The sequence below is a fragment of the Protopterus annectens genome, chromosome 7.part0 (genome assembly GCF_019279795.1).
Source record: "Protopterus annectens isolate FY-2018-M chromosome 7.part0, PAN1.0, whole genome shotgun sequence".
Classification (NCBI taxonomy): Eukaryota; Metazoa; Chordata; order Ceratodontiformes; family Protopteridae; genus Protopterus; species Protopterus annectens.
The window spans coordinates 1,063,505,936-1,063,531,839 of NC_056739.1; the positions used below are offsets into that span (position 1 = coordinate 1,063,505,936).

The window sequence follows — 25,904 nt, forward strand, 5'->3', positions numbered from 1 at the left end:
AAGCAATGACAAGGGGGGGGGTTACAAAAAGAAGGCATGCACTCCCTAAAGGAAAGGACAGTTTAACAAGTCAGAATAATTATTTAAGGGACTTTATTATGTCCCCCACACCTACCTTGACAGCCCCTTTTCCCTTCCTGAAAGTATGAGACTCAATTCTGTTTCTGGCAACAGATAGTTTCAGTTTCAGACAAAGGGGGTCTAAAGGTGGCAGTGGGAGGAAATTCCTCCTTTTCAGGGAGCAGTTCCTCATACACCAGACCAGACTCCCCTATTTCCCCCTGTCCTTCAACATGTGTTGCATCAGGGAGTAATAGAACCAGTTCCTCCTTCCAAGTTTGGAAAAGGTTTTTTATTCAAGGATTTTTTGTTGCCAAAGAAAGAAAACACCTGAAGACTAGTTCTGGATCTTTCTTTCCTAAAACAGTAAACAAGGTTACCCCTAGCTACCAAATAGGTGGCAATCCACTGAGCACAGAAGAAGTTATCAGGGACCTGGGGACCCAGGTTGATAGTAGTCTGTCATTCGACACCCATGTAGCTAAAGTAGTTAGGAAGACCTTCTACATTGCCCACCTTATCATGAAGGGATTCTCATCTAGATCAAGGGAGGTCATAGTCTCCCTATACTCATCACTCATCAGACCAATGATTGAGTACAATGCCCCATTCGGAATGTATCTGACCCGACACTTGCAGCAGCTGGAGAGGCCACAAAAGTTCCTCACCAAAAGGATAAAGGGTCTCAAACATCTGTCCTATGCTGCCCGACTGAAAGAACTCCAGCTCTACTCAGTCTTCACCGCTTGCTCAGAGGTGACCTTTGCCTAACATACAAGGCCATGTCAAACCCAGATTTGATGAATATGCTTCACCTCAAAAATCTAGATCCGGCCAGAGCCACAAGGGCGGAGACTTAAACTCGACACGGCTATTAATAGGTGCTGGAGGGATAGATTCATCACCCAAAGACTCCTATGCTGTGGAACAAAATCCCGGTATATGTGAGGCAGAGCACCTCGCTGGCCTTGTTCAAGAGAAATCTTGACCAATGGATGGGAGATCGCAGATATACCCCAGGGATTACCTCAGTGTCACTGCTCGACAGAGGCACAGCAAAATAATGTGTATAGTTCCCCATACTAAAGGGGTGGCGTAAGCCACAAAACTATGGGCTAGGCTTGTAAATGCCCTTGGGCAGATAGCCTAGTATGAACCTATGAACCTATGAACCTATGATAGTGTCCATGTTCAAAATGGTGTCACTTCACAACCTGTTATCTCTTCTTTGTCATTTAAGTTTTTTAGTACACTAGATTTGTAAGGTGCTTATCATCTCATCCCCTCTGACGATTCTTAAGGTTTTGTGTTTCTGGAACATATTCTCTGCCTTACCCTTTGGACTACCCAGTGCACCAAGAGTGTCACAAAGTGTCTAGCTGCAGTTATAGCTCATGGGAGGCAACAAGGTATCCACATTTTGTCATATTTGGTGACTTGGTTATCTTAGCAGGGTATTTTTCAAAGTGTCAGGAGTCTCTCTCTTGGGTGTGAGATCTCTTACACAAGCTGGGATTTCAAGAGAACATTCAAAAGTCTTTTTTGACTCCATCACACAGGTCTGTGTTCCCAGGGTATCTGCTAGGCACCTAAGCTCAAAGAGCTTTTCCTCCACAGGAGGATCTATATCTAGATCTGTTTCTGGGGATTTCAGTCAGACTTCAAGGAATACCTCAGGATATTGGGTCTCATGGCAAATATAATTTTCATAATATCCCTATCAAGACTCCACATGAAAAAGATACACTGGTATCTGAATTCTCTTTGGTCCCAGCACTAACACCTACTTTCTTTTATAATCCCAATTCTGGGACTTGTCAGAAGGGAAATCTCTTGTCGAAGACAGCAAATATCGCTAAATTCAGGTCTCCCCTCCTCCAAAGCAGTCAGTCACCAGAGATTCTTCATATTTTGCTTGTGGAGCAGTTTCAGGAGGGATAAAAGTGCAAGGTGTTTGAGACATTATGGACAGACATAAGAAATACATATAATATTCATGCTTCCTTGTTTAGTCAAGTCACTCAACTCTCTGAATCATCTTTTGTCTCCAGGACCTCTTCAAGTTGTTACAAACAGTACCACAGCTGTATGGTACCTCAGCAGACAAGGGGGGGCCAAGTATTAACCCTGCTAGCTTGGGATATAGCTTTATAGCACTTTCTCACTGTACAGGCATCCTACATCCAATTAGAGCAAGAGTGTTCAGGAGACAAGCTGAAAAGGACAAAGGCAGACCTTCATGAATGGAAACTAGATCATGGAGTCTTCCAGTATTTGATCCATCTGTGGGGAGTTCCTCAAGTAGGACTCTTTACCTATTGTATGAACAATCACCTGGCAAAATACTTCTCCAGGAGTCTGCAAGAAATAGAAGACAGATTCCTTTTCCTTTCCTTTCCTTGGACATGAATATTCTTGTATGCTTTTTCACCCTTGCCATTGATTTCCAGGGTATTTCTAAAGATTCAGAAGGAATCCCCCAGCTCATTGTGGTGACTTCCTTTGAACCCAGGTAACAGTGGTTTGTTTTCCATCCTTTTTTGAAATTACCAGGGGCAATTACCACAGGCCTCCTGACAAAATGGATCTACTCACACAAGAACAGGGGTGTTTAATCCGCCCTGACCCCATTTAGGTTCAGCTGATTGCCTGAAGTATAGGATCTTAGTTCCCTTTAAGCACCTGTTTACTGACAAGCATCAGGTACTAATGGAGGCAAGAAAGCCTGCTACTAGATAATCATATATTAGCAAATGGAATAGGATCTCTAGTTGATGCCAACAACATAACCAGCACCTTTTCAGGGCAAGTGATTCGCTGGTTTTAGGATTTTTGTGTTGAGAGTTACCATACTGTGGCCTTTTTTACTCTTCCATCAAGGTTCATTTATCAGCCATTTCAGCATGTCTATTTATGAATCCCCCTCTTGTCATTTCATTTTCATTTGAAAATATTTTTGAAAGGGGTGATGCATAAGAGATCTCCAAGTAAACCAGTGGCTCCTCCTTGGAATCTTAACTTTATGTTAGTGAAGCTAACACTTGCTGCATTTGAACCAGTTCATTGGGCTGACTAGAGAGTCTTGGCATGGAAAACTGTTTTACTAATTGCTCTAACCCCTGCAAGAAGAATAGCTATGTTGTATACTCTTATGGTGACTCAACCCTGTCTCAGTTTTCACAGAGACAGGTTTTCTTTGACAATTAATCCTTCTTTTATGCCTAAAGTGGTATCCAAGTTTATTTTAAGGCAATTATCCATCTCCCTGTTTTGTTTACTCAACCCAAAAATGAAGGAGAAAGGATATTCCGTACCTAGGATGTCCACAGAAAACTCAGGTACTATCTTAACAGAACAAAATCTTTTAGATCTTCAGATCAGTTGTTCATTTCTTGTGAAGGTATGAAGAAGTAACAGCCTGAGTCTAAACAGACCATTTCCAAATGGCTGTCTCAGGCTATTACCTTTTGTTACTCTCACCAGAAGAAAACTATTCCAGCTAGGGTCAAGGCTCACTGTTCCAGGACCTTGGCTTCATCTGTCTATTTGAAAAGGATTGGGTTCTAGAAGTATTCTAGAAGCAGCAGCCTGTTCCTCTGTACATGGTTTTACAAAACACTATGAACTTTATTCCTTTTTTGGTCTAGATCAGGCTTGGTAGGATCATTCTCCCGGGTCTCCTGAACTCTTCCCCTCCCAAATGTTGTAAGCTAGGGTAATCTTCTCATATAGTTAAGGCTACTGCATCAGTGATCCGATCAATATGATGAGCATAGTACAGTTGTGTAAGTAAACTTACCAGAACAGTTGATGTTCATACGATCACTGCTGCAGTGGCTGCTCCCTCCCTCCATCCCCCTTACTTTTTTGAGTGTATTGCTTATGTATGTATGTATGTATATATATATATATATATATATATATATATATATATATATATATATTCTTAGCTATGTCCTAGATATATATATATATATATATATATATATATATATATATATATATTTGTACACTTAGCTATGTCCTCACAGGGATTGGTCTCTCTGTCTCAGTTGACATGAAAGCTCTGAAGGGCTTGGAGCTCAAGCTTGTCTTTTCAGTCAGCTTAGCTTGAGCTGCTTAATGATTTGAGCTCATTTAAGGTGCCCTGAAGCTTTGGAAGCTGGCCTCCTGTTGTGTCCTTGACAGGGTATAATGATGATAGCTCAGGTTATGGCAGCAGTGATCATTCAAACACCTAATGTTACAGTAAGTTTATTTACACAACTGTATCTTCTCCCTTGTTATGGAACTGGACAAGGGCAAGTAAACAAGCTTCCTCACAAACTGGATTTACTCACACTACACAGGGGAGTCTGATATATTCCAGCATCAAACATCTGCAACTAAATGTCTGGATGATTCCATTTCTAATTCCTTGTAGGCACCTTTTTCTTCAGAGTATGTGCAACAGCCACTAAAGGATGCAAGAATGCCTGCTACAAGGACGTCTTATATTGGCAAGAGGAAAAGATTTTCCAGTTGTTGCCTAGCCAATAACCAGGGCCCTATCGGGGATTATGTAGCACTGGTGCTCAAATATTTGTGGTAGTTACTAGCTTCTGGCCTGTCTTACTCATCTATCAAGGTAAATCTTCTGGCAGTTCTTGCATGTCTGTCCATGGATCCACCACTTTCTTCTTTGTTTTGGTAAAACAGTTTCTTAAAGGAGTTTTACACCTGAGACCTCCCCATAAGCAAGTTGCCCCTTCCTGAGATCTTAACTTTATGCTTGGAAGTTAACCATGTCTCCATTTGAACTTGCACATCAGGTAGACCTAAGGTTCGTTATATGGAAAACTGTTCTTCTCATTCCTCTGACATCTGCAATAAGAGTATTTGCATTGCAAGCTCACATGGTGGGTGAACCATATCTGATCTTCCATAGGGATAGAGTCTCATCAACGACAAGTCTCTCATTCATGCCCCAGGTTGTTTCAGAGTTTACTTTGAAGCAAGCTGTCAATCTCCCTGTGATCTCTCCATTTATTCATAACAACAGAGAAAGGATTCTACATGCTCTGGGATGTGCATATGCAGCTCAGGTACTATTTTCACAGACACAAGTCCTGTAGAAAAGCTGATTGCTATTTGTTTCTTAATGTTGGGACAAAAAAAGGACAACCCATATTAAAACAGACTTTTCAAATGGTTGCCCTTGGCTATTGTTGTTTGTTATGCCCACCATGGTAAAACAGTTCCAGGCATTTTCAAGGCTTATTTTACTAGGGCCTTGTCTTCCTTGATGGCATATTCGAAGGGGATGGACTGTAGAGGTATTCTGCAGGCAACTTACATGGTCCTCTGTACCTAACTTGTGCAGTGCATTACAAATTGGATTATTCTTTTAACTCCAGAACAAACTTTGCTTGGATCATTCTCCAAGGGCTCTTGGATCCATATCCTTCTTCCTCCCAGGTTGGGTAAGCTTTGGTAATAAACCCATATAGCCTAAAGGCTACTACAGCAGTAGGAATGAAAAACATAGCATAGCAGTAGGAATGAAAAACATAGTATATTCATGTAAGTTGTACTTATGTATAACAGTAGATGTTCAAATTGTTCACTGCTGCTGTAACTGCACCCACCCTCCACTCCCCTATTTTTGTATATAGCTACTTGCTGGGATATAAAGCTGTGTATTTATTTGCATGTTTTGGTGGCTCAAGATGAGTACTCTTCTTCTTAACTTTTGGACCAGAAAGTCCTGATGTTTCTTCATCTGAGTGCTGACTTTTCCCTAATCTTGGCTGACAAATCAGCAGTCAGAGTGAAGGTGTCGAATAGGATCAGAATATTTGGAAGCTGGCCCGATTGTTGTGCCTTGGGCATGACTCAACCCATGTAGTTTAAAGGCTACAGCAGCAGAGAGAAATTTGAACATCTATTATTATGCATAAGGGCAACTTACACAGTTGTACTTTCTTCTATTTCTCCTGTTCTCAAGTTGTTACCCTGGTTACTAGAAAGAGTTTTATTATCTTAATTTTTTTTGGTTCCAGCATATAAGGCAATATATGATCTTGTTTATTTGAAGGAATTAGGGAGGACCAATTTCACGGTCTATATCAACATTTTGAAAATGTAATAGGTCGAATCACTAAATGTCGACCTGAAATGATCAACCTATTACATTTTTGAATGCCTATAAAAAATAACCCCCTCCACAAAAAAAAAACCTAAAGGCTGTAGGCAGGGGGGCAAGACCCGCTGCACCCACCATGTGACCCACCGCTACTTAAATATACCAACTCCGAGACAGCACTACATTGAGATAAATAGAAATCTCCCCTTACAGAGATTTCCGTTTACCCATTCGAAGTTCTGCCCTTTCGGCATTCTCGATGCGACAATATCAAATTCAATATTGTCAGCATTTGAGATGCTGATAGGGACCCAATTTCACTACTAGAACTATATGGTCATGGCTGTGAGACTTTTTAAGATTCTAGAGGTTCCATTAAGTTCAGTCAGCCTGTGAGTATCTTTGGTAGCTGCCTATGCACATTTAAATTCTGCTTATGTGGTAGATTGCCTCATTGCATTTGATTACATTTTTAGTCAAGTTTTTGAAGGTGCATGATTATTAACTTTTATTTTACTTGTTCTGCATTTGCTGCATATAACTCAAGGTTTGCTTTAATATTCTATGTATAGTTCTGATTTCTCCAGACAGTAGTAGGACTGTAGCCTGTGGTACCTTCTAGCAATGTCAGCAAACTCCTCATAAGCTCAAGCTCCTTCCTACCCATAGTCTTCTGTGTTTTTAAATCCTCCAGCTCTCAGAGCCACCATTAAGACAACAGTGTCTCCTCTGAGCTTTAGTAAATAGAGAATCAAATTTAGATTATTCTGAAGGTGTTTTCACAGTCAGATAAGTGATTTTTTTGTATTATTTTGACTTTGCATTATTTTGACTTAAATCTTTTTTCTATCTGAATGTTTTTGAGACTTGACCCTTAGTATCTCGCGTTATTCCCCCTTTCTACCCAGAGAATTCTTTGAACGTAAGGCTATTCCTTCCTTCATCTCTAGTATTTTGTAGATAGCAGTTTAGCAAGTGATTTAACATTGTATTTCTAATAGTGATGCTGCTATGAAGAAAGAAAGTAAGCAGGACTTTAGTAAATGTAAGTGCTGTGGGTATAAGTTACCTCCTCGAGACCCACTTGAAGTATGTGTAATATGTTTAGGAACATTGAATCTTAACAGTGGCTGCACCATTTGCAATAGTTTTAGAGCTCACACCTTGGCTAATCGCTGAAACAAGCTGTTGGTCAAAGGAATTATTCCCACTGAGTCAGAGCTGATGGACTCATCAATGCACATCAGTAGTTAGAAAAAATAAAGAGAAGAGGAAGGCTGAGGAATATCCCCGGTTGGAGAACATTTCTCCAGCCAAAACTCCAAGGGCATACACTCAAACCCCAGCAGGTACCCCATTTCCTTCAATGTCTCCTCCAGGATCCAGAGTATCTTCTTCTAGGTACTCTCCATCTTGACCCAGGCTGTCACTCAGGTTGTCTCCATCCTGCCACAAGTAATCCTCCATTTCCAAGTATGACTCTACATCCAAATGTAGGATAGGAGGTTTTTTCTCAGAGAATGAGTTATCTAGATTAATTTCTTCTAGGCCTTCTTCCACTGCTATGGTAAGATCGGGTCTATATTACAACCATGAAAGTCCTAAACAGCAAATACGGAATCATCGACACATATTACCCGAACCGCGAATACACCGAACACCCTAAACCGCAAAATTCAAAATCTCAAACCATCATAGTTATCCAACCCTACCGCGCGCTACATACTACCTACCCAAACAAAATAAATAAACTACATACATACACTAACCAAAACCCTACTTTTAACCCTACACTAAATCTTACATACATTACTGTCTATGCACTTAACTTAACCCGCACCCTAACCCTAAGGTCCGTAACTATCGTACCCTTACCGTAAGGAGCTATACCCAAACAAAATAACCCACACACATACACTTAACAAAACCCTACTTCTAACCCTACACTAAACCTTACATACATTACTATCTATGCACTTACCTTAACCCGCACCCTAACCCTAAGTTCCATAACTATCACACACTATTACTATCTATACACTTACCTTAACCTGCACCCTAACCCTAAGGTCCATATCTTTCGCACACTTACCTTACGGAGCTATACTGCAGAAGGGCCAACCATAACGATTCAACATTTTGGATTTTGCGCTTCAGGGCGATCAGTGTTTTCACGTTTCGACGTATGTGTGTCAACGTTTCCGTATTCGGGTAAGTGAACCTTCGTGATTTTAATAGGGAACCGGTAAGATCACACAGGTCTTTCAGGACTCCCATGCCAGTAGATAAGGAGCAAATGATGTCAGACTTTTGTCAAAACCTAATTTCAATATGACATCACCTTGGCCTGACATTTCCTACTATGGCTCAAGATCCAGTTCTTGTCCCTCGAGTTGCCTTTACTACTCCAGGCCTAGTATTGGCACCAGTAGTGTATGGATCAATAATGGCTGTAGCACCAGGTTCCTCAATGCAAATTGGTTTGGCTTCTCTGATGCTGACCACTTCAGTACCAGTAACTTTGACACCAATCCCTTCACTGTCAAGCCTTCTGTACAGAGATTGTTGGCACCTATTCTGTCAGGGCTGTTCTTGGTGATGGAGAGCTCAGGATTTGACACCTCAGGCCCAAAGATCCCTCTCTTGGTGGGGCTGGGGTGCTGCTTTTAGCACTAGTCTTGTTGCCAGTGGTGGTGATTGCAACAGGTAAGGGAATTTCTGTTGATTGTATGGCACGAAAGGGAACTACTACTGGCCTGGGATATTAATGATGCTGGATGCTTGGGCAGCGCATCACATATGTTTCACAGGACCAGAGGACATATTGGCCAGCACTGGTGACGTCCATGGATTCCCCTCCCCAAGGAAGTTCCATTGAGGAGCATCGCCATGCCCCCCCCCTCCCCTCAGAAGAGGAAGTGCAAGATGAAACACATAGACCCCCCTTTGGAGTCCCATACCTTCGATACAGATATGGACAAAGAGGAAATTTTTCCTAAATTCTCTCCAGAAGATCCTTCCTTTAGTGAAATATTGAAAATAATGAAGTAGAGGGGCTCATGGCCAGCAGACATCCCCACCTCCCCAGAAGAACAAATGTTATAGGAGGCCTATAATTCCTATACATCAGCTGCATGAGTGGTGCATCCCTCCTGCCCCCCCAATAAGTGGGTCAACATGGTTTATTCCAAAGTCTGGAAAGACAGAGTTGAGTAAATTCCCAAGAAGCTGGTCAAGATTATCTGGACCCCCCCAAAGACAGGCCATATTGGAGTAACGGACCAGTTGTTGATCCCGTAATTTTAGCTGCAGCCACCAAAAGGATGTCCCACTGGATACCAAATCCATACATCCTCCTAACAAAGACTGTAAAATACTGAACTGGTTTTGGAAGTGCAATTATGCTTTCAATGCATTCTCAGTCATAGCCTTGAAATACATTGCACATAGGGTTAGGTGAAAAAGGGACATTGCACAGAAATAAGAAGATATCATGACCCATTTGCAAGTGGGTGATCTACACCCGCACTTAGAAACCCAAGTGGCAACTATGAGCACGATTTCCTTGCTGATCATGTGTCTTATACACAATGTAACTGATGGGGCAGCCAGAGTGTCAGGGTCAAGCCTAGCTATGAGGAAACAAGCCTGGTTTCATCTGGGGGATTTTCTGGGCCAATTTTACGTGGCCTTCATTAACACTCCTTTTAATGGTTTTACACTGTTTGGGCAACAGTCAAAGTTAGGCTGTCTTCTTTTGATCAGGAGGGCAAAACATTCACCGCTGTTGGGATTAAGTTTGTTACCCCTTAACACAGTGGTGCAGCGGTTACCATTGTCACCTCAGAGCAAGAGGTTCTCCAGTTCAATTCTCGGCTGGGGTGCCTTCTGTGCAGAGTCTGCTTGTCTTCCCTGAGTTTGCATAGGTTTCTTCCGGGTGCTCCGGTTTCCTCCCACATTCCAAAGACGTGTCTGGAGCATTTCTCCCCAGGCCTCTGCTGAAAATGGGCTCTGTCCCAGTCTGACTTTCCCGAACAAAATGTTAAATAAATAAATAAAATAAATGGACATTTCAGTGTAACCAGAAAGGAGCCAAAAACATGTGCTTTTGGAAGAACCAGCAGTCCCAGCAAAGAGAGCAACCACTCAGAGATTCTCGAGGCAGAGGAGAATTTCAGTCCATATGTTGTCCCAGGGCTAAATGTGGTCTGAACAACCAGGTAGTAGGAATTAGGGGATCTTTTCAACGATTCCATTGCTATGATTCCCCAAGGGGTTGCCCAACTGATCCCCCTGTGGAGGCAGTCAGAGGAATGTCTGCTTATCTCTCTCTCTCTCTTTGCAAATTCCAGTGTGAATGGCCATCATGTCAGGTTTATAGTTAAGGAAGATCATATCTAGAGGCTACTTTATTCCCTTTTCCACATCCCCACCAAGTAAGGCTTCCCAGTTTCCTTCATAGTCACCAGATAAATGGAAGTGATATCAAATGAGGTGCAAGCTCTCTTCAACACAAGAGCAGTCAGTTCAGCTGATATTAAATTCCTTTCATGGAAGACAGTATTTTTGTGGCATTTACTTTGGCAAGATGGAATTCAGAGCTGCATTCCTTGTGTTCACAATTCAGTTATATAATTTTTCATCGAGACAGAGTCTCTGAGGACACCACTATCCTTTCTACCAAAAGCTGCAACACAGGCTGATTTGAACCAGTATATTCTTTTACCTGTACACTAATAAAACAGAGTACCCTCTTCATTGCTTAGATGTACATAGATAATTGCAATTTGATTTGGACTGCATAAAGGACTTCAGGAAGGACAAGCAGCTTTTTGTTAGCTTTTCAGCAGGAATGCAGTGTCCCACAGAAATGCACTCTGTTAGGGATCAAGCTACATCCATGGCCTTTCAGTGAAATCTTCCTCTTCAGGATATTACAGCAGTCGTCTGCTTAGTCTTCTTTGTTTAACATTACAGCCCTGATTCTATTTCCAGAACAAGCGCTTCCTATGGAATAACCTTTTTTAAAAGGATACTAGGGTGTACCACCCACATTAGCTGGAGAATATGTCCTGCTGTTCCAGTGTTCAGACAGGACCTGAGAAAGTACGTAAGTTAAGTACTTACCAGAATATTAAATTTCTCTGGTCCCTGTCTGGACACAGGAACAACCTACTCACCGTCCCCTTCCATATTGTCGTTCCTGATAAATTGTAAGTGGTAAGTGGTCTTTTGGAGGGCATAAGATTTATTTGCTTTACTTTACAGTTTGTGGTACTATAATGGGAGGAATACTCAATCTGGAGGATTCAGCAACATAGAGGGATTATGGGTAGGAAGGAGCTTGACCTTGTGAAAAGTTTGTTGCCATCCCTAGAGGGTGCCAAAGGCACCAGCTCTGCTCTCCTAGAGTCTGGACAAAGACCAGAGAATTCTAAAGTTCTGGTAAGTACGTAACTTACTTTTTTAATTACTGTATATAATTCATGATTTGCTTTACAGTTTTATGCATATTACCATATTAGATGTTTACTGTCTCTTATGATGTCCTTACATTCACTGCTACAGTATACTTTACCATGGGGGATTCCTTGCCACGGAAGCCTGAACGTCCAGCCAGTCTACCGAAGACTACTTGTTGATTATTTAAAAGGTACGCTGAATCTCACCCAAATGCTCTTTGCGTAGCATAGGGCATAAAGGTAATGTTCAGGTTTACCATAAACAGAACTTTTTTTTCCACCATTTCTGAAAGTATCTTTTCATCATCTGTCTGTTTTCCCGCATCCATTTCTGTCAGTTGAATGCATTTTTGTTCTCCAGGGACTAACTACACCTGCTTGCTGACTTCTTTTCAATTGCAGATAAGTGCCCTGTTGGAGGTTTTGTTTTTTCTTGTTTTTTTAGTGCTCCTTGAGGTTAATGTCATCCAGGAAGGGTAAATGCCAGTGTGGGAGACAGATTTCCCATACAGACCACCACTGTAAGTGTATTTTTTGCCTAGGAGGCTCTCATGACCATAAGTCTTGTTCTGTTTGTCAGGCATTTGTTCCGAAAACCCTTCTTAGACTTTCTTCCCTTTCCTTGTATCTTGAGAACCAGCATCTTAAGCTTCTCGCTAAAGATACAGTAGAAGGACTCTCCCACCCTGAGAGTCAGTCATTAGGGAAAAAGAAGAGGGTGAAGAAGGTACGACTGGAATCTTCTGCTTTCCAGCCTCTGCCAGGTGTTTCTCCCGAGGTCGTTACAAACCCGCAGGCTCGCACGGATGTGTTGTTGAATTACTGATCTGAAGTGGTTAACTTCATTTGGTCTGCAACCTGTGGGATACGGATCCGATCTCAGATCCGAGCCGGCAACTTTTACAAAGCTTAGATCCGAGCTCCTAGCTCCTCCCCCTACCCATAATCCCCTGCCAACCCTGACTGACCTCAGATCTAGTTTGCCACGCTTCTGGTCAGCAGCTAGGTTTTGAGCTCCTGGTTCGTAGGGTCTTCATAGAGTTTGTGAGAAATTTAAAACCTTTTTTCTATTACTTTTCAGTGTACGAGTGTGTTGTGGTTAGGTTTCCCTTTGGTTAAATCCTTGTAGTTAAACCTTTTTAGTTAAATTTACCCTCCCTCCCCTTCGCTGGTACGTAGTTCTGTGTGTGGTGTGTTTGGGGCCTAACGAGTGTGTTTTCTTTAGAATGTCTGAGGCCCCAAAACTAATCTTTTCTAAGTGCACCGAGTGTGGCCATAAGCTCTCCCCGCCAGATGTCCACACTCGGTGCAAACGGTGCATTGGGGTTGAACACCTTTCCTCTGGATGCACTATCTGTGCGGCATTCAACCCCAGGGCACTGAAGGACCGGAGGTCTAAGCTGATCCTGGTGGGACTTTTGCCCCCAGATTCGGCTTTGGCCTCCGGTGATTCTGTGGCCTCCTCCCAGGCTTCGGTGGTGGCCACTCCTGCCTCCCTCCTCAATCTCCCGCAGTGTGCTGGAGAGAGGAGGCAGGAGAAGAGAAAAAAGTGGAAGAGAAGCACCAGCGGTGGTGGGCAGCTGCTTGGCCGCCCCGGCTGAGCGGGCTTCTCCCTCCACAGTCCAGGTTTCCTCCTTCTCGGCTCCGGTCTCCATGCTTCTCACCGGGACCCGAGGAGGAGGAGACCCGATCTCCGTCGAGGTCATCGAGGCGGCACTCCCGGCCAGCCTCTGTGTCCTCGTTGAGATCAACGTGTAGCCTTTCTGAAGCTGATTTGGACCGGGTGATGCGAAGGTTCATCCAGGCCCAAATGCAGATGGGAGTGCTTCTGCCTCCCCCCCTCCGGGGGGGGAGCTCAACACCCTTCTTTGCCTCAATAGCTCCTTCTCTAACCCGCTTCCCGGGTTCGGAGTGCTCGGAGCCGGGCAGCTTTGGAGCCGGGTGTGGGTCGGCGCCGACAGTTTCTGGTACTTCAGCTCTGACTCTTCCTTCAAGTTTATCGGATCTGTCCTTGTCGGATCCGAGCTCTCGGAGCCGTGCTCTGAGCTTCGGATCTGAGGGGTTTAGTGTGCCTTCGGCTCCGTCGAAGTCGGAGCACACTGGCTCTTCAGATCCGATGGTCTCGGCGCCGGCTCCGATCCATCCGTCGGGTCTGAGTGAGGGTCGGCTCTCGGATCCCAGAGAGAGTGGCTCTCCCTCGGCCTTCGAGGTGGTGGAGAGGGGTCTGTTGAGTGCATCCAGGCCCCCGCTCCCTGCTACGGTTCCATCCCGCACTCCCTCTCGTTTGGGTAGGGCTTCCGTCGCCCTGCCACAGGGACAGCCTGCTTTGATGTCTCAGGTCATTCCCCTGGAACAAGACGTTGCTGGTGAGTCGTCCTCGGACAGTCCCCCCAAGGATGTTCCTCACAAGCGGAAGTGTAAGAGGAGGCATGTGGACTCCCCCGAGTCCTTGACAGAAGACACGGATTTGGATGAGGGGGAAGGCTCCCCAAGGTCACCCCCCGAGGATGTCTCTTTCGGAGACATCATGGAAATGCTTAGGATAAGGGGGGGTGGTCTGCCCCCAAGGCTTCCTCGGACAAATCCGGGTTCCTGGAGGCGTTCGAAGCAGGCCCATCTACCTCTTGGGTGTCCCCTCCGGCTGACCCCTTAGTGGACCTTATCACCACTAGGGCGTGGAAGGAGCCGGACACTGTGGAGCCAGTCCCCAAACGTCCTGACAAGATCCTGAACCCCCCTGCAGAGAAATCCCATTGGAGCAAGGGACCCCCCGTAGATGCCATGTTGGTGGCGGCAGCCACCAAGAGGGAGTTAGCCCAAGAGAGTCCCTCGGTCCATCCCCCGAGCAAGGAGTCTCGCTCGATGGACCTTCTCGGGAAGCGGGTCTTTAGTTCAGCGACCTTCACTGTAAGGTCACTGAACTACATGGCACATGTGATTCGGCTGCAGCAAGACCTTATTAAAGAATACGCTGCATCGCCCCCAGAGTCCATGTCGGGGGAGGACAAACAGTTGTACTCCACTCGCATGGCCACTCTTAGGTCTATATCCAACACCTCTGTGCAGCTTTTATCCCATGCTACAGAGGGAGCCGCTAGAGCCAGTGGAGCAGGCCTAGTTATGAGGCGCCAAGCCTGGCTCTGTCATTGTGATTTTGCGGAACCCTTCAAGGCGTCCTTTGCGAATGCCCCCTTCGATGGTTCTGCCCTATTTGTCAAGACAGTTCGCGAGACTTTGGTCCAGAGCAAAAAGGACGGGAAGACGTTCTCTGCTCCCCAGAGGTCCTTCTCCAAGAACCAAAAGAGACAGAAGAAGATGTGGTTCCAAAAGTCGCAACAGTCCCAGTCCGCTCCGTACTCCCAGTCCTTCTGCAGCAGAGGAGGACAGGGTGGACGCCGCCCTAGAGGCAGAGGGGCCCCGAAGAACTTTGGGTCCAGGGAAACCTTCTCTGATCGGCCCACGCAGCAGCCCTGAGGGGTTGCCCGACTGCTCAACTCTGGAGGCAGTCTGGGGGCGTTTCTCGAGGCACCTGCAGCTTGGTAGTCCATTACAGAAGACCGCTGGGTGCTTCGTATCATATCCAGAGGATACAAAATTCCCTTTTCCTACATTCCCTACACCCCCAAACACCTCCCCGATGTTCCACCCAGCCAGAGGGAGGCAGCAGCTGTGGAAATTCATCAGCTTTTAGAAAAGGGAGCTATCCAGCGCGTCCCCCCAGGCCAGTCCGGATCGGGTTACTACTCCAGGTTCTTTTTGGTGCCAAAAAAGATGGGGGACCTAAGGCCCATCCTCGATCTTTCCCTACTAAACCTGTCAGTAACCAAAGAAAAGTTCCGGATGGTCACTCTTCAATCTATTCTCCCCCTCCTGCGGGAGAACGACTGGATGTGCTCGATAGACCTCAAGGATGCGTACTACCACATATTGATGGATGAATGATCCAGGAGGTTTCTCCGCTTCTGGCTGGGAGCCAGTCATTACCAATTCAGGGTCCTCCCCTTTGGTCTCACCTCAGCCCCCAGGGTGTTCACCAAAGTATTAGCAGTGATAGCGGCCCACCTGAGACTCCAGGGAATGCAGGTTTTTCCGTACCTGGACGACTGGCTCCTCACCACCCCGACAAGGCATCTACTGTGCTTAGCCAGGGACTACTTCCTCAACCTTGCTCCACAACTAGGGATCACTATAAACTCGGACAAGTCCTCTCTTACCCCGACTCAGGTGATAGATTTTATCGGGGCCAGACTGGACACCCACAGACAGCTAGTCCGGTTGCACACACTGAGGGCACATGTGTGGACCATCTTCCAATCTTCGAGACCTCTGGCGGGATTGGTCCTGAGGGCCCTAGGCTCCATGGCAGCCGCAATCAATCTTCTTCCCATGGCGTGTCTGAACATGAGGATATTACAGTGGACTCTACAAGTTCAGTGGTCCCTTCATCAGTATCCCTTGAATCACCCCGTTCCCCTCAGCAGGGCCTGCAAGAGGGCTCTTGTTTGGTGGCTTCAATTGCCGGACATCCAGGCGGGACACCCCTTTGCCATGGCCCCCCCTCTTGCCACAGTGACCACGGACACCTCTCGTCTTGGGTGGGGGGCATTATTCGGGCAGGACGGTCCAAGGCACGTGGAACGATTCAGAGACCTTATTGCACATAAATGTTCTAGAGATGAGGGCAGTGCTGTTGTCGTTGCAAGCACTTCAGAGCCTTCTACCTGCAGGAACAATTGCGATCCAGTCAGACAGTATGTCTGTGGTATGGTATATCAACAAACAAGGGGGAACCAGGTCTTACCCACTCTGTCGAGAAGCCATGAGAGTGTGGGAATGGGCGATCTCCACCAACCGCTTTCTCATTGCAATGCACATTCTGGGATGGACCAACATCCTGGCGGACAGACTGAGTCGCACCATCCTTTCGCCTTACGAGTGGTCCCTCAATCCCCAAGTAGCGAGTCAAATTTTTGCAGTCTGGGGGCAGCCCTGTTGTGATCTCTTCGCATCACCCTCAAACACGAAATGCAACAATTACTTCGCTCTCATTCCCCCTGCTGGGGAAGCTCCGAGGGACGCTTTGGTGCATGCTTGGCCACCCGGTCTTCTCTATGCCTACCCTCCTCTTCCCCTGATGCTGAAACTCATTCAGAAAGCCAGTCGGTTGGGGAGCAAGATGATCCTCATTGCCCCATTCTGGCCTCGCCAAGCTTGGTTCCCTTACCTCTGGTCTCATCGAGTGAATCCGCCCTGGATTCTAGATCTCCTCCTGGATCTGATTTCCCACCCCTGGGGCTCCCAGTCCCCGACCTGGTCAACCTCAAGCTTATGGCTTGGCTGCTCCAGTTCCACTCATAGCTAGGACTCCCGGTATCTCATCTCCGGTTAAAACTATCCTAATAGCAGCGCACAAGCCCTCTACTAGGAAGGTCTACGGTAGTAAATGGAAGCGTTTCTCTATCTGGGCAGAACGCCATAATTTGGATCCCTTTACAGCCCCCTTGTCTGCGGTGCTGGATTTTTTTTCAGGACTTTTTAATGAGGGAGCTAGCTGTTCTACGGTGAAGGTGCAATTAGCAGCTATCTCTCATTATCACGTAGGTAGGGAAATGGGGCCTTTGATCACTACAAAATTGTGCAAAACATTTCTAAAGGGCACTTTTCTACTTAGACCTCCAGTAAAGGAACCATTTCCTTCATGGGATTTGACCTTGGTATTACAAGCCTTGACGGCTCCGCCCTTTGAACTGGCGGCGTCTGTAGACCTCAAATACTTGTCGTGGAAAACAGCCTTCCTAGTGACTATTACTTCAGCTAGGAGGGTATCTGAATTGCACGCTCTTTCTGTCAAACCCCCATACTTAGCCTTTCACAAGGATAGGGTTTACCTCAGGACCAATCCCTCATTCCTTCCGAAGGTAGTTTCTGAGACGAATATTAACTAATGTATCAATTTGCCGGTCTTCTTTCCTAACTACCAGAACAAGGGGGAGTACAAATTGCATTCTTTGGACGTGCATAGACAACTTAGGTTTTACCTTCGTAGGACATCTGGTCATAGGCAATCTGACCAGTTGTTCGTCTCCTTTGCCAAATTTAATCTGGGTAAACCAGTTTCGAAAGTTACCTTATCGAAATGGATTTCACAGTGTATCATCATGTCTTATCAAAATTCCGGCAGGCCCGCACCTCAGGGAGTTCGTGCTCACTCAACTCGGTCCATGTCTACATTGGCCGCCTTCAAATCCAGAGTTTCCTTGGATGATATCTGTTCAGCAGCCACTTGGGCCTCATCTCATACCTTTATCAATCATTATAAGCTGGACATTATCTCCAGAGGGAGAACTTCTTTTGGCTCCGCAGTGCTCTGGAATATCCTTCCATGAAGGCCGCCCAAGGTTTAGGTAGCTGGGGACTCTGTCCTACAGGTTGCAGACCAAATGAAGTTAACCACTTCAGATTAAGAAGTTATGTACTCCCCATAACGTTCCATCTGAGTGGGTAAACTTCATTTGTCTGCAACCGTTGCCCCCCTTCATCCCCCTGACCTTCAGAGGTGTTTTATGTTCTATAGTCGTGTACCTTTCCGAGAAGGTAGTTACTTCCTGCTATTGTGGTTGCGGGCAAACTTGATCTGAGTTCAGTCAGAGTTGGCAGGGGATTATGGGTAGGGGGAGGAGCTAGGAGCTCGGATCTAAACTTTATAAAAGTTGCCGTCTCGGATCCGAGATCGGATCCGTATCCCACAGGTTGCAGGCAAATGAAGTTTACCCACTCAGATGGAACGTTATGGCGAGTACATAACTTCTTATTCCATGATGGTGTCGGAGGCCAGTGAGGGTTCAGAGAGGCTTTTCAGTCATCCATCTCATTCAGGGGGAACTGAGGTTGATTTTTTTCTGAGGGCCCTAGGAGAGTTCCTCAGTCTTTAGCTGAGGAAGACGTTCCTACTACCATTCTCAACTGCTGACCTGCATCTCAGTTTTGGAGGGAAGTTCCTTTAAAAAAGAAACAAAAAATTAAACATGTTGCTTCTGCTCTTAGGGATCCACAAAGTGAGAGGCAGGCCTTTACTCAAGGACTATTTACTGCTTTAATGTCCTTAAAACCTCCTAAAGGGGTTTCAGTTCCTGCTCCTCCTTGGTCCTTTACTCCCCTTAAAAGGCCTAGAGAACAGGATTCTTTTTCAGGATAAGTTGGACTTGATAATGAATTGCTCAAATTCCTTCTCCTTTGGACTTTGGGTCAGAGGAGGAGGAATCTGTTAGCCCAGATGTTCCTTTTGAGGAAATTTCCTTTGGGGACGCATTCTCTAGAATGATGGATTTTTTTTTTTAAGTGGGATTGTGCTGAGGACTCTGATATTCATAAGAGGTACTATGAGTTGCTGCAGTTGAAATCTCCTAAACCTGCAGCTATTCCTCCTGTTTTGGCTGCTTTGTTGGATGCTTTTTCCAATAACTCCCATGTGCCTGATTCTCTGCCCCTTGCTCCCAAGAAGCCTTGCAGGTTTTATAGGGTGCCGGAGGATTTTTCTTTTCTGTATAAATGTCCTGCTGCTGACCCTTCTGTAGTGTCTGTGGGCTCTGCTAAGCCATCTCAGTTGCTTCCTTTGCCCAAGTGGTTGCCTTCTGACAAGGACAGCAGAACTATGGAAAGGCTGGGTAAGAAGGTTTACACTTCTGCTACCCTAGCTGTTAGGGCTATTAATTATCAGACCCATATGTTTAGGTTTGTGTTGGCTCTTCTTTCTCAGGCCTGTCAACTTATTTCTGATTTTCCAGACTCTTGAGGGTAAAACTTCTGCTCTTTCCTTGCTAGGGACTTCCTCTCAAGTCGTTAACCATTCTATTAAATCTGGTTATGATGCAGCATATGCCTTTTCTAGGGCTGCTGTTATTGGTTCAATAATGAGGAGGTATTCTTGGCTTAGGCTTCAACCTCTTCCTGATGATATTAAAGCTAAGTTCCTCTGGATTCTAAACTTTTGTTTAGGGAAGCTGCTGCTGGTTTGTTTAAGTCCCATCATTTTAAGAGTAAGGCCTTACAGAAGCTTAAACATGTGTTTGTTTCTCTTGTTTCTAAATTTCAGAGAAATTACCCCGTTAAGCCTGCCTTTGTTCACAGATAATACCACCCTCCTACTAAATCTAGGAAAAGTGGCAAATTGACTTCTCCAGCTAAGGCTACAGAGTTTAAGGACTCCAAAGCCTTCCTTTCCAGACAAGCCAGGTGCTGTGTGAATATCTGTCTCTTCCCAGCCACATTCCTCTTTCTTGTCACCTTTCTCTTTCTCTTCCTGTTTGGCTTTAGATCACGCAGGATTCTTAGTTTCTGTTGATCATTTGTCAGGGGTAATTCACAGTGTAGAAATCCTGTCCTCATTTTATGGGCATTCCTCAGCCTCCTTGGGAACAACTTCCTTTTCCTAGAGGTTCTTTGAAATCTCTTGACTCAGGGTACTATTCAAGAGATGCCTGTGTCCCAAAGGGAGAAAGTGTTCTACTCCAGACTGTTTCTAGTGCCCAGAAAACAGGCCACTTGGAGACCTATTCTAGACCTCTCTCAGCTAAACTTTTCTAAAAGTGCCTTCCTTTTGGATGTTGTCCCTTCAGGTTCTGTTTCCTCCCTTGCTCCCTCAGGTCTGTATGTTGTCTCTGGATCTCAAGGATGCTTATCTTCATTTTCCGATCCATCCTGTTTTCAGGAAATGTTTTTGCATTTCTCTATTGCTTCTTGGCATTTTCAGCTCTTTGCTTTGCCCTTTGGCCTTTCTATTGCTCCACGGGTGTTCACCAGATGCCTTGCTCCTATGTTTGCTTTTTGAAAGGTTTGAGGGATCCAAATGTTTCCTTACTTAGATGACCTGTTGATTCAACCGTCCTCTCCAGAGACCTTTTTGCAAAGTCTTCATTTTCCTATTTTTCTTCTTCAGAGCCTGGGTTCACTGTAAATTTCAAAAAGTCTTCTCTGACTCTTTCTCAGGATCGTGTTTTTCCTGGGTTTGCAGGATTCAGACAGTGCCAATGCTTGCATCCTTGCCCCCTTCAAAGGCCTTAGCTCTCATTTCTTTCTTTCACAGTCTTCTTCCACTGACTTCCATTACCACCAGGGAGTTTGAGAGCTGTGGTTTTCATGGCATCCACCATTCCAATGCTTCCTCTGGCCACACTTCACATGAGAAAGTTTCATTGGTTTCTGAAGTCAGTGTGGCTCCAACATGCACATCTTCTAGACTTTGTAGTTCCTCATCTTCCTTGTCTCAGACAGAAACTTCACCGGTGGATTCAGCAATTGCTTGTGAATCCAAGGATTCCTTTTCATCCCCTTCTTCCCTCTCAGGAATTGTTCACAGACGTTTCAGACATGAGATGGGGGGGGAAACATTTGGCTCCCTAAAGATACAGAGAGTGTGGTTGCCTCATCAGCAAAAAGAGCACATCACTGTCAAAGAGATGAGAGCTCTTATGCTGGCTCTTCAGGCCTTTCATCCTCTTTTCTGTCCAGGTGTTTACAGACAATACCACAGTGATGTGGTATATCAACACACAGGAAGGAATGAGATCTTATCTTCTTTACCAGTTGGCATTTTTGGTAAGGGATCTTGCTATCAAGTATCAAGTGACTCTTCAGGCAGTTTATACTCCTTCCAGTCAGAGCACTGTGGCAGACACTCTGAGCAGGTCCTTAACTCAGTCTCATGAATGGATACTTCACAGGGATTTGTTTCTAGACATTATCCACCAGTGAAATACTCCTCAAGTGGATCTTTTTGTCTCCCCTCTAAACAGACAACTTTCTCTGTTTTGTGTCAGAGTCCCAGGTCCACTGGTATGAAGGTGGACACCCTCTCATTTTCTTGGAAGGGGATATTTCTTTAGGCATTCCCTCCCCTTCCTCTCATTCTGAAAGTCCTGTTCAGAATTCAACAGGATGCTTCCAAAATCTTGTTGGAGACTCCCTTTTAGCCGTGACAGCATTGGTCCCTCTACTTCTATATCTATCCAAGGGCAGTCATCACAATTTACCTTACAGGGTGGGCCTAATCACACAGGACAAGGGATCGCTCATCCATCCCCACCTGTCCACACTTCAACTGACACTGTGGGTGATAGGATTTTGATTCCTTATAGACACCTGTTTTCAGAGGACATGCAGGAGGCCAGGAAACCTACTACTAGGAAGTCCTACTTATCTAAATGGAAGAGTTTTTCTATTTGTTGTCTCTCTCGCAACCTGGCCTACTTACTGTGAATGTTCCTTTGGTTCTGCCTTATTTGTGTGAGTTGCTCAATGCTGAGTTGCCCTATTCTACTACTGTGGCACACATCAGCTATCTCTGCTTTGCTTCTCCTCCTCTAGCTTCTACATTTGAGGAGAAACAATTTCTTAAAGGCGTCCTTAATATTAGACCTCCCAGGAAGCCTGTTCTTTCTCCCTGGGATCTTAACTTTGATTTGAAGAAGTTGACTCATGCTCCTTTTGAGCCTTCTGCTTCAGCCTTCTTGCAGCATTGTTCCTAGAAGATTGTTTTTTTATTAGTTCTTACATCTGCCAGATGGGTGTCTGAATTGCAGGCCCTTATGGCTTGTCCTCCTTTTTTGATCTTTGATGAGGACAGAGTGTCCTTGCAAACTAACCCTTCTTTTACACCTAAGGTGGTTAATGAGCTTTCACTTAACCAGTCTGTTAATCTGCCTACTTTTTTCTCCTCTCCTCAAGATGACAGTGAGAGGGTGCAGCATACTTTGGATGTGCATAGGCAACTCAGGGTTTATTTGGATAACACTAAGACTATTAGCAAATCTGATCAGTTATTTGTTTATTTTCATCCTAGATCTTTGGGACTTGCTGTATCCAAGCAAACTATTTCTTCTTGGATTTCTTAGACAATTTCCTTTTGTTACACTCTTCATGGCAAGAGACTTCCTTCTTCAGTTAAGGCTCATTCTATTAGAGTTGTTGCTTCTTCTCGTGCTTTTTTCAAGGGCTTAGATAGTAACTCTGTTCTTGAAACAGCTACCTGGACTTTTGTGCATACCTTAACCAAGCACTGCAAGTTAGATGGTATCTCTAGAGCTAGGACTGGTTTTGCATTTTTTTTAGGGAAATCTTCTGCTTCTTCCCCCTCCCCAGTTTCCACTTGAGCTTTGGCACCTTCCCATATGGTAAAGAATACTACAGCAATGAATGTAAGGACATAATACAGTTGTGTAAAATCTTACCATAACGGTAGATGTCCTTGCCTTCACTGCTGCAGTATTTGCTCCCTCCATCTATCCCCTAGTCTCTTGCCTTCCTGGATGTACAGATTACCTCTTGGGTTCCTTGGACTGGTGTTCCTACTGAGGCAATCAGTTTTGTTTATGGTGGGCCTGAACGTTACCTTTATGTCCTATGCTCTGCAAGGAGCATTTGGGTGACATTCGTCATACCTCTTAAATAAGCAACAAGTAGTCTTTCGTAGACTGGCCTGACGTTCAGACTTCTGTGGCAGGGAATTTCATATGGTAAAGAATACTGCAGCAGTGAAGGCAAGGACATCTACCGTTATGGTAAGATTTTACACAACTGTACTTTTCTTTGTTTTATATTTTTGAAAAGGCACATTCAAAATAAAATATTTTTCGTATGCTTTTTTACTTTGTGTCTGCCAACCATTAAGTCTCAATCAGCTGTTCACCAATTTGCCCTCTGTTATGTTACAGACATTTTTATCCTATAGTTTCTGGAGGAGTGACCCAGTGAATGTTATTCTCATGGCAGCATACTCTTGGATGTCTGGGTATCAGCAGCATTTACATCATAATCTGTGGCCTCCATCCAAATAGACATAAAAGTTGGTTTGTTTTTTCCATCCCCTACCAAACATATCTTCTTACTACTGTTAACACTGTGCCAGGGTCACCACCCTAACAATGGCATAGGGTCTGGCTTCAGGCCCAACCTTGGGACATTTGTGTTTAAGGGCGGATCCTCATTACCCCCATACTGTGGAATACACAGTGATAACTAATAACAATAGTTGCACATTTGCCACCATGAGAGCTTGCTGTGCCTTTTAGTGTCTTCCCTGTAGCAAATCCATACTCTATGCATTTACCACATGCAGGCTACCATAAATAGCTTGGCAGGAATCAAATGCATATCATCAGCCCAAAATGCAGCATGTCTTGCCCCCTGTCTTCAGATGGGAGTCGTTAATGCCACTCATTCCTGCACTTCCTCATTATATCCTCCAGTGGCCAGGCCTTTATTCAGTTCAGAGTCACCTAGATCTCAATCAGGGCTATAGTGTGCTATACTACAGAGAAGCAGAGGTTGATTACAAGTAAAATATTGACTGAATTCCGAATGCTTTAGACTGCACATTTCAGGAGTTTTTCTAAGAAATTCAATTCTCATTTCATTAGAATGGTAATTCTAAAGAGCTGTGCTTATTAATGTTAACTTTTATGTTGTTGCCATGCATGTATAAGCACCAATAACCTTTATGTAAGACATACTAGGAAATACCTTTATTAGAAAATTGTTTAAGTGCTTTGAAATGTATTAAGTGCCTGTGATCCTTCTAACTTGATATGCAAATGATAATGTCATTTAGTTATTTTCAACTGTGGAAAGCACAAGTCAAGCAATAAACTCCCTTTCTTACAGAGATGAAATACATTTCATCACTTTTTTGTATTGCATGTATTTTGTAGATGAAGATGATTGTGAAAGTAACCCCTGTGTCAATGGAGATTGTGTAAATACTCAAGGATCTTACATCTGCCAGTGTCATACAGGTTTTCAAACTTCACCTTCTAGAACAGAATGCCATGGTAAGAATGTACAACTTTTTTTTTGGTCTTGCTACAGTAAAATGTAATTTTGAGTTTTGTATGCTTGTGAGTGTTTAATGAGATTCTTATTTAACAACCAACATCTTCCAGATGACCTGAACAAAAACATATTTAAATATAGTTTAACACAGTTAAGGAATGCACTTAATTTCTGTATCATGTAAGATAAAGCGCTTTAGAATAAAACTAGGTGTTATAATTAACTTTTTTCTCCATCTGTTGGTTTTTCCCTGCCTGTGATCATTGTGCTTAACCGCAAGCTCTGTTTAACAACAGACTGTGGTGTCACAAAAGAGGATTTTGATTTCATAAAATAAGTATGCTGAAAATGTAATTACATTTGAAGAGAGGTGAAATGAAAAATACATATTCATTATGATTGGTACATTATTAAGGAATGGGAGGAGCAACATACTCTCTCTCTCTCTATATATATATATATATATATATATATGTATGTATGTATGGGTCTACTTTGTTTAGTTGAATCTCATTTTACTGAATTTCATTTCACCCCGACCACTTCGCTGGAAACACAAATTACTGAAAACTCATTTCAACTGAATCTCATTTCACTGAACTGAACTTAGTATATATGGCACTGTGTAGAGTACCGTAAGGCAAGTAAAAGTTATATGCCCTTTTCCCCACTGTAGTGCGATCCTGGAGTTAGTATATATAGTTAGGGGGGGTGGGGAGCAAAGCCCCCCACATTGGGGGAGTGGGGGTATAGCCCCCACTTAGTTTGAGTACATATTGTCTTCTGGAGATCGTTAGTCATTGGTGTTGCAACTGTGTATGTCTATTGTTTAAAATGTATTGTTTTTAAGTTTTTGGTAAAATACAATATAAAACAAACAAGGTGGGGGTATGCCCCCATATCCCCCAGCCCTCCCACACACCCCATCTATATATACTAACTCCAGGATCGCACTAGAGTGTGGAAAAGGGCATATACCTTTTATTTGCCTTACGAGATTCAGCGAAACAAAGTAGACTCATATATATTTTTTATTAAAACTTTTGGGTTTGGTGTTAGAACACACCTTCTTTAGATATGGGTCGGAATGGTACCTGCAGATTAAGGGTAGAGCTATGGGAGCAACTTTTGCTTCCATGTATGTGGACCTGTTTATGGGGGTTTATGGAGGAACAAATGATTTATCAACAGAAGGAATTTACACCAGAGTTACTGAGGTGGAGAAGGTATCTGGACGACTGCTGGGTAATTTGGCAGGGCACTGTGGATAGGTGGCGACAGTTTGTCAATTTTTTGAATCAGAATCAATATGATATATTTTCAGTGGTAAATTGGAAGAGAAAAGTATTGAATTTCTAGATGTTATGGTTACTAAGGCTAATGATGGCGTGGTACATACCAGCCTATATAGGAAGCCTTTCACCAAGAACTCT

At 44.2% G+C, this 25,904-nt stretch overlaps 1 protein-coding gene across 3 annotated transcripts in view; it reads left to right on the plus strand.

Moving 5' to 3' along the window:
- Window positions 1-25,904, plus strand: part of FBN1 (fibrillin 1) — a 4,097,759-nt gene that overhangs the window by 1,187,898 nt on the left and 2,883,957 nt on the right. For all 3 annotated transcript variants that reach the window (XM_044077620.1, XM_044077621.1, XM_044077622.1), the window contains exon 13: window positions 24,351-24,470. In XM_044077620.1, coding sequence (XP_043933555.1) covers window positions 24,351-24,470 — 120 coding nt within the window. The remainder of the gene's footprint in view (window positions 1-24,350; window positions 24,471-25,904) is intronic.